The sequence below is a fragment of the Lissotriton helveticus genome, chromosome 7 (genome assembly GCF_964261635.1).
Source record: "Lissotriton helveticus chromosome 7, aLisHel1.1, whole genome shotgun sequence".
In the NCBI taxonomy this organism is placed as follows: domain Eukaryota; kingdom Metazoa; phylum Chordata; class Amphibia; order Caudata; family Salamandridae; genus Lissotriton; species Lissotriton helveticus.
The window spans coordinates 920,235,949-920,248,468 of NC_136068.1; the positions used below are offsets into that span (position 1 = coordinate 920,235,949).

The 12,520-nt window shown below is 42.5% G+C and overlaps 2 protein-coding genes across 2 annotated transcripts in view; both read left to right on the forward strand.

The window, feature by feature from the left end:
• The window catches only part of LOC144769374 (SLC35A4 upstream open reading frame protein), a 50,773-nt gene extending 39,701 nt beyond the window's left edge, over nucleotides 1–11,072 (forward strand). Inside the window, exon 3 of the mRNA XM_078653430.1 lies at nucleotides 6,493–11,072. Coding sequence (XP_078509556.1) covers nucleotides 6,493–6,693 — 201 coding nt within the window. The 3' untranslated portion in view covers nucleotides 6,694–11,072. The remainder of the gene's footprint in view (nucleotides 1–6,492) is intronic.
• SLC35A4 (solute carrier family 35 member A4) lies at nucleotides 7,563–8,531 on the forward strand. Its single transcript, XM_078653429.1, has one exon. It carries the CDS (start codon nucleotides 7,563–7,565, stop codon nucleotides 8,529–8,531), a length of 969 nt encoding a protein of 322 aa, XP_078509555.1.
• Nucleotides 11,073–12,520: the final 1,448 nt, after the last annotated feature.

Genomic DNA, 12,520 nt, shown 5'->3' on the forward strand with positions numbered 1-12,520 from the left:
CTACATATAAATTAAAAAGAAGGGGAGATAATGGACAACCCTGTCTTGTTCCTCGGCTAATTTTAAAAGGAGATGTTCGCGTGCCATTTATTAGTATGGATGCTCTAGCGTTGTTATATAGTAAGCCTATGACTCGACAAAATTTGGGGCCCAGATGGTATTTTTCCATTATTAAATTCAGATATTCCCAGTTTACCCTATCAAACGCTTTTGTTGCGTCAAGGGTCATAATGGCCAGGGGTAGGCCAAAGGTTGAAGCAATATCCACAGCTCCCACCAAATCATAAGTTAGGTCAGCCAGCTGCCGGTCTCAGATAAACCCCTTTTGATCAGAGTGAATAATTGACCCAATCTCCCTTCCCAATCTCGCAGCTAGAATTGAAGTAAAAATGTTGTAATCATTATTGAGAAGGGGGATTGGGCGATATGACCCACATTCAGCTGGGTCCTTTCCTGTTTTTAATATTAAGGCTATATTAGCTTCGCCCCAAGAGCTTGGTGGTGTTACCCCTCTGATCATTATGTTGTTAAAAAGTTTTGTAAGAAATGGGGTAAGAGTAGTATTGAGTACCCTATATAGTTCTCCGGGGAGACCGTCTGGGCCCGTGGCTTTACCCTGTGCTACTTGTTTAATGGTATTGGAAATTTCTAACTCTGTTATAGCTTTATCTATATTATCGGTTTGGTGACTTACCAACTTTGGGAGAGTTATATTATTCAGCCATTCACTTCTTTCATATTGATTTATATTAAGTTCATCGATGTAAATATTTTGAAAAAACTCATTAAAGGCTTCCCCAATAGCTATATCTGTTGACCTAATGTTGGCTTCCCCTGTTACCCTTATTTCCTTAATATAGTTTCTGGATTGGTCAGCTTTAATTTTCCAGGCCAGGAGTTTCCCAGCGGATTCACCATATTCAAAATGGGCAAGTTTGCTTGCCTGCCATCTTTTACTTATCCTGTCCTGTAATAATGTGTCTAGCTTGGCTTTTAGTTCTTTTTTCTCCTCTTGGTTGTCAGAGGGGAGCTGGTTTAACGATTCTAGCTGAGTCAATTCCAACTCTATCTGTCGAATTGCCTCTTCGTATTTCTTCCTCCTGAATGAGGCCCTACCTGTGATACATCCCCTAATGAAGGCCTTCCAAGCCTCCCATACAATGACTAGAGAGGCAGAGCCTAAATTTTGTTCAAAGAAGGAGACAGTTTCCTGCGTCAGATATTCTTTCTCTTCATCCTCTAATAGAATTGTCCGGTTGAAAGACCAGGATGGATGAGTAGTTTTCTGCTCCAATTGTATCGAGAAAAAAATCGCGGAGTGTCTGACAAATGTAGAGGCAGATAAGTTATAGATTTAACCTGATCCTTGATTGAAAGACTAAATAAGGCATAATCTATGCGAGATTTATGACCATACTTATAATTGTGGTATGAGACTCCCATAGCGTTCCCAGCTCTTTGTCTCCATAGATCAATTAAGCCGAGATTCGACATACTTCTAAGCAGTGTATCCCTCATATTACTATGTACTATGGCTCTAGAAGTTGCAGATTTATCTAGTTTTGGATCTAAAACAAGGTTGAAGTCTCCAACCCATATGATGGGGTCAGAGCAAGAGATCAGCTGATTTTGCAAGGTATTCAAATAAGAGGAGTCATCCTGATTAGGTCCATAATAACTAATGATGGTGACAAGCTTTGAATTTAATCGAGTGTTAACTAACAACCATCTGCTGCTAGCGTCAGTTTTCCAACTCATTATCTGGGCCTTCGCTGATTTTTAAAAAAATATAGCATTGCCGCGAATGCAAGCATTGTGATCCGTAGTTATAAATTTATCGACCCATTTATGCTTTTTGAATATGTCCGTGATCTCTTGTCTATTCAAATGTGTTTCCTGGATCGCAATGATCTGCGCGGGTGAATCTCGTAAGTATTGTAAAATTCTATTTCTTCTGGCCCGAACGCGCAGTCCATTTACGTTCCAGGATAAAAATTTAATGTCTGACATTAGTTTTAAAACTCTTTAACACTTTTTCTGGTCCCTCAACTCAAATTTTTTTTTTTTAAAGCGGCTTATCCTTAGCTATTTCTCTTTTTGTTTTAGCTAGATGGTCACTTGGAGATGCAGTTGGATTCATAGTATTCGTAATTATGAGACTCAGTATATGAGGACTTTTATGTTTTGCCTTTCCCTCTCCCTCCCTCCCTCCCCTAGAACCCCCCCCCCCACTTTACTCTGGCATGATGAATTGCCAGTTTAACGTCCCTGACATGCTCCCGTTCCATACCCTAGTGTCTGTGTTATCAATCTTTTTTACCGGTCCCTGTGTTTAATATATAAACAATGGTGATCCATAGAATGCAAGTTATAAGTCTCTTATCTAGTGAGTGTTCTGTGAAATATAATTTCAGTAAATACTACACTGATATACAAGACTAGGTTTGGGGGGATAGTGTGGGGGTGAAGAATGTAGACTTCCTTTTTTATAATGTATAATGTATCACCCGATGATGTTTTAATTACAAAATTATGTGTCCTTTCCCCCTCCCATTTTTTTTTTCCTCGTCCCTTTCTTTTCCTTATCTATTTCTTTTTTTTTTCCCCTTATTTCTTTGTTATATCTCCTTCTCTTGCTTCCCAAATATATATATATATATATATATTTTTTTTTTTCCTCTCCCCCTTTTTTTTTTTTTTCCCCTTCTTTCCCTTTTTTCCTTCTTTTATCTAGTTTTTCCCTTTTAACTATTTACAAAAAAATAACGGACAATAGATTTCATCCACAACCCGGAGGATTTGAATGTACATTAATGGTGGCAAGTAGCTCGTCGGCTTCCAAAGGGGACTTAACATTGTACATTTTATTGTTGTACATAATCCTTAGAAAGGCGGGGAATCTCAGCTGTACAGTGGCTCCCAGGCTCCTGAACTTCTCCATTCTTTGCCCTAGTTCCCATTGCCTATCCAACGTTGCTCTAGAGAGGTCAGATCTCACTTCAAAGGAAAAATCCGAAGCTTTCAGCGTCTTAGCTTTCAGGGCTGCAGTCAAGATCTTCTCTTTCAGAGAGTATGTTAAGAAATTCACTAGGATCTTCCTTGGTTTATCCCTACCCTGTTTAAGACGGAACGGATCCCGATGAACCCTCTGGATATCTGTTTCTATCTCAGTCAAGGTTTCATCCAGGTTTAGAGAATCCTTTAATAGGGTTACAACGAATTTTTTTAGATCTCCTCCTTCTCTTCCCTCAGGTATTTTTAACAGTCTCAAGTTGTTCCTTCTCGAGAAATTTTCGAGAGACTCGACTCTCTCCTTAACTGAATCGCCTTCCCGACGCAGTGTCTGAATCCTCCCCTCAGCAGACTCCAATTTAGCCTTAAGCTCTTCAACACAGTTTTCTACTCCTCCAGTTCTTAGTGAGAGACTATCTACCTTAGATTCCAGGCTTTCACACATTGTGCGGATCTCTGAGTGTGTCTAGACTCCTCAAAGCACCTCTTTGATTCCTCAAACCCGCTTCTGATCTCTTCCCTCAGGCTAAGAAGTATAGTTTGGATGGTGTCATCGCTGCTATTATCTCTACGACCTCCAGTGTCTTGATCTAAGTCACTCTTGCTTGCAGATCCTATGGCCAAGGTTTGCTGGTCTTGTGGGGTGGTTACATTGGCGGTTCGCTCAGCAGGGTCCTCCATCTCTATGCCCCAGAGTGAGTCTCTTGCCCCTACTATTTCTGCCTCCCTTTCCTCCAGATTACCAAGAGACCCGGAGGCAGAAAAGGAAGAAATAGAGTTAGTTGAAAGACCAATATCTTCTACTAATGCGAATGTAGTTTGACTGCAAAAAGGTTTTTGGGTCTCCTGGTTTAAGTTTAGTACCTGGGGGAGGACCTTAAAGTATGATTTCAAGGAGGGTGTAACTCGGGAAGTGGAGCTAGCTTTTGTTTTAGCACCCCCCTTACTCGCACTAGCCTTATGTGGTAGGTCCTTCGGGGCAGTATACCGTAGCTGTCGTTCCTTCCCCCTTTTTGAGGCCCTTAAGATTGGGGATTTTGGTATTTCAGCTGCTGCCTCGTCTTCGAATTCCGGCTCGGATTCTATGAAGGACAACTCTCCTGAACTTCTTTCTGCCGCTTGTTTTTGACCTGTGTCACAGGGGTCCGTTGGAGCGGCAACTTCTTTGTCCTTATTGTTGCCCTTACCCTTTCCCTTGGCCTTCCGTTTCCCCAGGGTTCTAGCAGTAGTTAGATGTAAAGTCTCACTCGGTGGCCGAGAAGGAGCCTGTAGCCGAGCGTTAAATCTGAAGACTCTAGGCACAAGGACTGATTTTTGTGGAGAGTAGCGGTCGGGTGTATCTGTGGAGACCTGGTTTTTAACAGTCCGCCCCTCCCCTCCTGAAGGGCTCGACACCCTACCTCTCTGTTGGTCCCCTTTACCGCGCCAAGTAGTTATTACTGCTCTTCTTGCAGAGGAGTTGTATACCGTAGCATTTCTACTTCTTCGGAGCTCCACAGCTGCTTCCCCCCAGCGGTGAGGTACAGAGATAAAGATCTGTCCCCTACACATTTGCAACGCTATCCACCTTTATTTTCAGACAGCACTGTTGCCTCTGAGGCTATTCTTATGTTGCCAAGTCTTACAGAGTTTTTTTTTTTTTTTTTCAACCTTTTACCATGAGAGGGCTAGTAACTTTTCCTCTTCACTTCTCTTCTCAGCTTTCTCACTTTCTTCTGCTTTTCTCGCGGTCTCTGGGTCCCCCTAAAACCTTAGCAGCTCTACCCCCCTTATACTCGAGCAGAGCGATTGGTGGTTGCTAAAGAGACCAAACTGTTTTTAAGTTTGATACCAGACGGTGGCCCTTTACGGATATCAGCGACTCTTACTGATGTTTTCGGGGCGCTCTGTGTTTATTTTTTTTTTTATGTTTTTCTTTGGGACGGGCTGCAACTGTGGACAGACTGCGGAGGACTGCACTTACTCCCACTCCGAGGCCCGACCCTGCCTGATCCCGCTTTGCTTTTGTTTTACTGCTGCCTCTCCGCTCGGCAAACGGTACGCAGCACACACCTCTGAACGTCGCAGCCGACACCACCACTGCTCCGCCGCCGGCCCAGCTTCAAGATCAGCCTGAGAGACCACAACACACTGCGGACCGGCGGTGCTCCGTCAGCACGGCTGCTCGCGCTCTCCTCCCCTCCTCCTCCTCCGGAGCCTGAGCCCGCTCACCTCTCGCTGCCCGACACCCGCCTCTCAGAAGGCTCAGGCTGACCTCACCTCACCGCACGGCAGACCTTCCTTTTCTTTCCGCTCCTTTCCGCTCAGTGAACTGCAGAGACCGGCTCAGCTAGCTCTGGGGCATGTTCAACGGGAGCTTCGTCTGGAACGAGCGCGCCGCCTCAGCTAGCGGCCGCCATGTTTTCCCTTTCCGTCGTTCGGAAGTCAACCGATAGGAAAGCTTTTTTTTACAAATTAAAGTGCATCATGTTCAATGCTTGACTGTATCACTTGTTTGATAGGAAAGCTTTTAAACAAGTGATACAGTCAAGCATTGAACATGATGCACTTTAATTTGTAAAATGATATGTGAGCGATTTGCGAAATCAGCAATGTTTCTTCTTTGAAACTCACGTTGATCAAAGTTTGTGAGTGTTAGCTCAACTCCATGCTAACAATAGAGATCTGTCAAACTTAGGGCCGGTTAGGATGGCGGTGAATCCGCATCCCCCGGGCCGGCGGAAGCCACCGCCGGCCTGGAGGATGCGGATTCACCGCCGCGGCCACAGACATCACCCACCGCCAGATTAGGGTGGTGGTGGGATTGCGGTGGGACCAGCGGCGGATGGCAGGTCCGTCCGCCGCTGATCCGCGGGGTGTGGAGGGCTATTTGGTGGGGGTGTCTGCAAGACACAGTCAGCCAAATTAGGATGTGCATGGAAACATGCTGCCGTGGAAAAGCATATGGTCTTTGGTGTTTGGGGGCCCATTGCGAGCCCCCAGGGTATCGGGGTGCACATGGGGGGTACCTATGGTACCCCCAGAATTTACATGCACAAAGCGGCAGGCACAAAGCGGTGCCTGCCGCTTTGTGCATGTAAATGTAAAACATGCATTTTTAACCTTGCGGCAGGTGCTGCTTCAAGCAGCACCTGCCGCAAAGTTAAAAATACAGAATGTGACCACCAGGGTGGCGGTCACATCCTAATTGCACCGGAGTGACCGCCGCTGCCCCTGCGGACGGTCCCTCCACCTCGGGGATGGCGGACGGACGCCGGTCTGTCCGCCATCCTAATAGGCCCCTTAGTCGGGAAGAACTGCATGTTCAATCTTCTTTCCCCTTTAAAGGTGCACAGTTTGAGTGATAAGCTCATGCCACTTTCGCATGAAACCTAGAACAAAATGCTAGATACCAGATCTTCAAAATACTTAATTCTTTTCTTTATTGAGAACGTGTTATGTGATAGTAATCTGACTCTTTCTGTTTTCTTTTCTTTGCAGGAAGGCTCGTTGCTAAGTTCTCCATTTCTGAAGGGCTTCCTCGCGGGGTATGTGGTGGCCAAGCTCCGTGCCTCAGCTGTCCTAGGTTTTGCTATTGGTGCCTGCACCGGGATCTATGCAGCTCAGAACTATGCTGTTCCAAACGTCGAGCAAACTATCCGTGATTACCTTAGCTCTTTCAAGAAAGGGCGGCCAGACTAGCAAAGCACCCCAGATATTGCAGCTCTCATGCTGCAAACCTTAAACAATCAGCACAGTGAAATATGTGCACACCTTCTTAATGAGAGAATGATATGCTGTTTTACTGTTGACTTGGAAAGATGTTTAATAACTCAGCCGGTCTGCTCACACACTATGATTTAGGACACTTAGTTTGGGGGTCAAAACTGGAACTAAGGAGCCTTTTCATTTCCTTTTCTTACCTGAAGACTCTTAAGATATAGTTGTACTATTTTAATAGTTGATGTATAAAGAACAAGTTGGATTTATTTCAGCAGGAATCTCTCATAATAGAAAGTGTACATTACTTTAACTGGTTTCCAAAGGTCAAGTTGTTGATGCTTTTTCTTAAATTCTCAAGTAGCTCTGAATTGCGAAACAGGTGATTGTGGGTCTACTTCAGCCAGGTTTGCACTCTGCTTCTCAATGCTATGACGTCTATGCTTCAGTGTTTTTGTTTGGGAACATAACTTCTGTCGCCTAGTTTCATGAGAATATGGTTCTGTAAGAAGCTGCAAATAAGAATCCCTCCTGCTCTGTACTGGCCAAGTGGTTTGGTGCCTTTCCGTTATTGTAGCATTGAAGTTTTGGGTCGAATTTCAAGGTCTTCAGTTTGAAGTCTTTAAGGTTTAGGACTGACTGTATTAAGTTTGGCCGAGAATTATCACAACTGTCTGCATGCTTACAAAACAAAGCGTATTGTACCACAGGTCTGAATTTGCAATAAAATGTGCTGTTCTTTTCTTACTCAGCTTAATAAATTATGTAGAGAACTTGCTGGAAGCTGACTTTAAGGCTTAGATCTTAAATGAAAAGATAAGGCAGCTTGATTTGCCTCAGTTTCTTTAAAAATGATTGTAATTGACCATGTTGATTCCGATAGCTCCCCGCCCCGCTCAGTGGGTCACAGCTTACGTAGAGTTCTCTGGGTGTTTATGCTTATGTTGTCTGTTGTGATTTATGGCTCCCATGCCCCACTCATAAACCTATGCAAAGTTGATGGAGAAATTCCCTTCAGTTCCTCCTCTGTGGTGCTGTTCATAGAATTGGTGAAGCTTCTCACTTCACTTGTGCTTTTGCTGATCTGGGACCAGAGGTCTCCCGCAGTCTCACTATCCTGGCACCTTGCTGCTCCTTTCGCAATTTCTGCTTTGCTCTATGGTGCAAACAATAACTTGGTCGTCCACATGCAGCACTTTATGGACCCCAGCACCTATCAAGTGTTGAGCAACTTGAAGATTGGCAGCACTGCCTTCTTCTACAGCATCTTCCTGCACCAAAGACTTTCTCTCCGCAAATGGATGGCACTGTGTTTGCTCATGATTGCTGGTATAATGTACACATATGGAGGTATGCAGGACCAACAAAATCCCGCTCCAGAGAGCCAGCTCCACATAACCCTGCCTGGCTTGGGGATGATGCTCCTTTACTGTTTGATATCTGGGCTGTCAGCTGTTTACACAGAGCTCATTCTGAAGACTCAGCCGCTGCCCCTCAACTTGCAGAACATTTTCCTTTACTCTTTTGGAATCGCAATGAACCTGGTGATGCACATGACGAGTGGCCAGAGCCGTGAGTTCTTCGAAGGCTTCTCTGTGTGGCTAGTTGTGATTGTAGTTAGCCAGGCTGTGAATGGGCTAATCATGTCTGCCGTTATGAAGCATGGCAGCAACATTACCCGGCTCTTCATCATTTCTTGTTCCATGCTGGTGAATGGTCTCCTCTCTTACTTGCTTTTCAGTTTACATCTCACAGTCCTGTTCTTCGTGTCTGTCCTGTGTATTGGCCTCTCTGTTCAGCTCTATTATGGGACAAAATGATATGAGAAACCTCCCAACAGTAAGCTGGGTTTTGAAATATGTACTGTATTTCAACCAGTGTGCAGATTATTGCTTCTTCCTTGTTCATACCTCAGCTTGTTAAATTCTTTTCCTTCTTTTTGAAGTTTGAATTTCTGTGCTTTTTCCTGCCTTTTTCAACACAGGAATACCTATTTTAGATTGAGACTACTTTTAATCTTTTTATATCTAAATGCGCCTGTATGTATTTAGGTTGCAAAGATCAGATAAAATATATTATGCTCAGGGTAACATCGAGATGGATGAAGAAGCTGATGTGCTAACGACACTCACTTAAACTTTGAGGTGCGAAAATGACCCCAAGGCTGCTGTGATATCACTCCGAACTCTTTAGGTCAGAAACGATCCACTTGATAGAAGACCAGTGTGGGGAGCAATGCTTGTTACGAAGCACTGGAAACTAAAGTTCTTGTGCTGGTGATATGTCACTACGGACGGTACCCCCATACATCACTAGGGGTTAGATAGTGACCACATGATGCCTTGATTCCCATGTTTGACTTGTATATGCATCATAGCAATAAAGTGTTTTATTTTGTATTCATATGTTGAGCTATCCATATGTATCCCTCTAGAATCGGTAAACGTCAATTTAACGTGCTGCTTTTCAGTGCAGACATTTTTGGGGCCTTTTGTAAACCTCCTAAAGTCCTACAATATATTTTCCTTCAAATGTAGTTGAATTTTTTATTAATTGCTAACACTCCTTTGCCAAGGAATATGTCAATTCTTAAACCAGGCTTCCTGTGCTAAGGATTGCTCACTTAGAGTGATCATGAAAACTTCTGATTAATACCCACTTTAAAGGTGTATCATACTTGGTGGGTTATCTGTTCTCACTGTCATGAGCTGGAAAATGATTTCTAACAGCACTTAAAGTATTCATGTGAAGACACAAAAGGCGAAACTATATTCTTCACAAATATCACCCTAGCTACCATAAGTGGATGGTGGTGAGAGTCTGTTACCTGTATCATGTTTGTCATGTGCAGATATTAGAATGGATGTCGTATTTGTAGAGCATAATTTCATCTTGTTTGTCAAAAATATTTATTTTACAGAGACACTTCTTTGGAGATCTGCCCAGGAAACCCATCTTTTGAGCCTAGTAGCACTGTCTTGCTGTATTCATATGAAATGTAATTACAGGGTCAACAGTTACTGGGTGAAGCCCTTACTCAGATGCTGGGCAGACTACTGATACAACCGGACTATAGAAACACTGGCTTTCATCTCATCAAGTACTTGAATGTTGAATTTGGCAAATAAAGCTTGTAGTTCATGGATCATTTAGTAACATATTAATCCCGATGTTGGTGATCATTGGGATTAATGTTTATTACTCTTTTTAAAAAACGAATATCTGACATTTCTTACTGAATTAAAACAATATCCTGCCTTACCTGTTGTTTAATGTTAAAGACTTCATAGATCTCTGAAAAAACGAACCTATTCATTCTCGAGCGGTGATGTCTGTGTCTGGGATTCTAGAGTGCCAGTGCAGGGGTTGGGCCTTCCTCTGTGACTCTTTACTTTGGGATCTGGAAGCGGCATCCATAACTGATACAAAAACATCAGCGAATACAACATCTGTAAAGCTGCTGGGGGCTTCCTCAGATAAAAGAGAAATTAAGAATCCTGGTGGTGATGATCATTATTTTTCCGGTAGGGCCTTCATTTTCAGTTTTTTTTTATTTAAAGCATTTCTGTCCAGCCAAAACAAGGAAATGTTGGCTAAGCAGCCTCGAAACAAACCATTATCATCATTTGTAATGGCAGAGCCTCTGTAGAACCATGCGTCCTGGATAGCTTGGTACTCGAAGTCACATCCTCAGTCTATCCCCGTGACTCATTCCAACAGAAGCTGTATGAGTGTTTTCCAAAGAGTGCGTTCTTCAACTAGGTGGTAAATGTAGCTCTTCCACTCGCAACTTGCTTATTGGGTATACAGGAAGGTTGTATGATACACATCTTGTCGTTGAGTCACACATGGCAACCAGCTCAAGCATTTTTGATGCCACCCCTGGACTATAACTTTGCACTATGCAGATTATTGCATTTCATGCATTTTTACTAGCAGAACATAGATTCATATTTTCAAAGCATTTATTTGTTTTTTCTTCATTTCTGTATTTTTTTTATTATTATTGCTCTTAGCCTTTAATCAACGTATTTAAAAATTTCGAAAAATCACTCTTAATATAGTACAGATTCAGTGCTATGCAAGTGTGTAATGCAGAAATGGCTTGGGGCTGTGTTTCCAGTGCAAAAGTGGACTCGCTCCAGGGGCCATCTACCTTGCTGTGTTTATGTCAGGCTGTTTGGGGAACATGCAACCTTTTTTAATTTTATATTAGCTAGAATTGCAAATATTTAATTATCTGACTGTGTGAGTTTATTGTACACTGCTGTCGCTATCATATTTAATTGTCAAAGCAGATTTGCTTTGCATACATTTAAACATAGACCCTATTCTATCAATAAAGTGATCAAGTGCTTTTATGTGTTGGTTATGCAACCTGCTGTTGTGTGGTGTTATAATGCAGCATCTGTTGAAATACTTCTCTGAGTGATCTAGTTAATAGTTCTTGTACAGCGCACTTCAATGTTGACCATTTGGATTGCATGCAGAATTAGATGGACTGAAATCTGGATTACGACATGAATTCATGGAATTGTAAGTGTTAGTTCAAGACCACATTTTATTCATCGCAAATGTATGAAAGAGGTCAGTTTTATTTCGCTCAAATCGTTTTTTGCTACACACAATTATTGTAATTAGCCGCTATTTGCTCTAGAGTTGGAGACCTGCGTTATAATCATGGCTTCCCAACTTTCCCAAACTGTGATCCTTGAAGATTTCTTGATCTTGCTGGGCCTTCGATCCTAAATTGCCCATACTGGGAGGATCTAGATACAGCCTTTATTTGCAATTGTTTTTCACTTGGCCACAGGTGTGGACGTATGTACATGTTGGGGAGTAGTTTGCTTTTTTAGTGCATCTCTCACTTCACAACATTTGAGTTAAGTTGTTTTCTGCCCAGTTCCTTTTGTGCTAAAGAGTTGAACTACCATAACATTCGATGAGCAGGCTAATGAACAGCGAAACATGTACATTTCACATCAATCAATTATTGTGTAAGTGCGCCGCCTTATTAATGTGATGTTTGTAGCGGCAATGGAGAAGATTCACTCACTTCTGCCTGCGTATTGAAACATTTTTGTCCCTATGTCTACTTGAGTTAATGTTTGAACACACAGGGTCTGTTGAAAATCCTTCATTTACCAGCCTTGGTGTTTGATGTCACTAGGTGCACTAGCCCCTCCCCAGCCTTTTAACAGTATGCAGGAGGCTCGGATTCTATGTACGTCAGAAACAAATGATAGAAACTCCCGTCTCCTACTGTTTCCTTTGTACTGTTGCACGTCGATTTCCAGCTATCTACATATACGTGCTGGGAGAAAAGACCGGAGCGGTTCAACCAGTGCTTTAGGCTTCAGGCTCTCTTTCAGCAATAGTGTGTTTTATTTTTTAAATAGAGCCAATAAAGCTGACAGAAGAAGTGCAGGCTTGGGTTTCTAAGGCATCAATATACATTCTTTTAAATGGATAAAAAACATCTACATTAGCACGTAAACACACTTGAACTAGATTACATAATCGTAAAACTAATGATTTGAGGTTAAATGAAAATGGGGTCTATATTTATTTATTTTAAAGTTTTATATAGAGCGACCAAGATCTTTGCAGATATCAGAGCGCTTTACTGAAACAGGAGGGTGATTAAACAGATTATTGGGTACAATATAGTAGTCAGTAATAAGTGAATAGCATAATAGGATAGCAGTCATGTAAAGATATAATACCAAAGAAAACAGTCAGGTAACCAATAGTACAAAAACGGTGCAAAGTCTTTGATCCAGCAACAATAGAGTTCAGGTGAACTCTG

Excerpts from the sequence above, each read along its gene's own strand:
- SLC35A4 (XM_078653429.1), top strand. The coding sequence starts at position 7,563 with ATGATTGTAATTGACCATGTTGATTCCGATAGCTCCCCGCCCCGCTCA.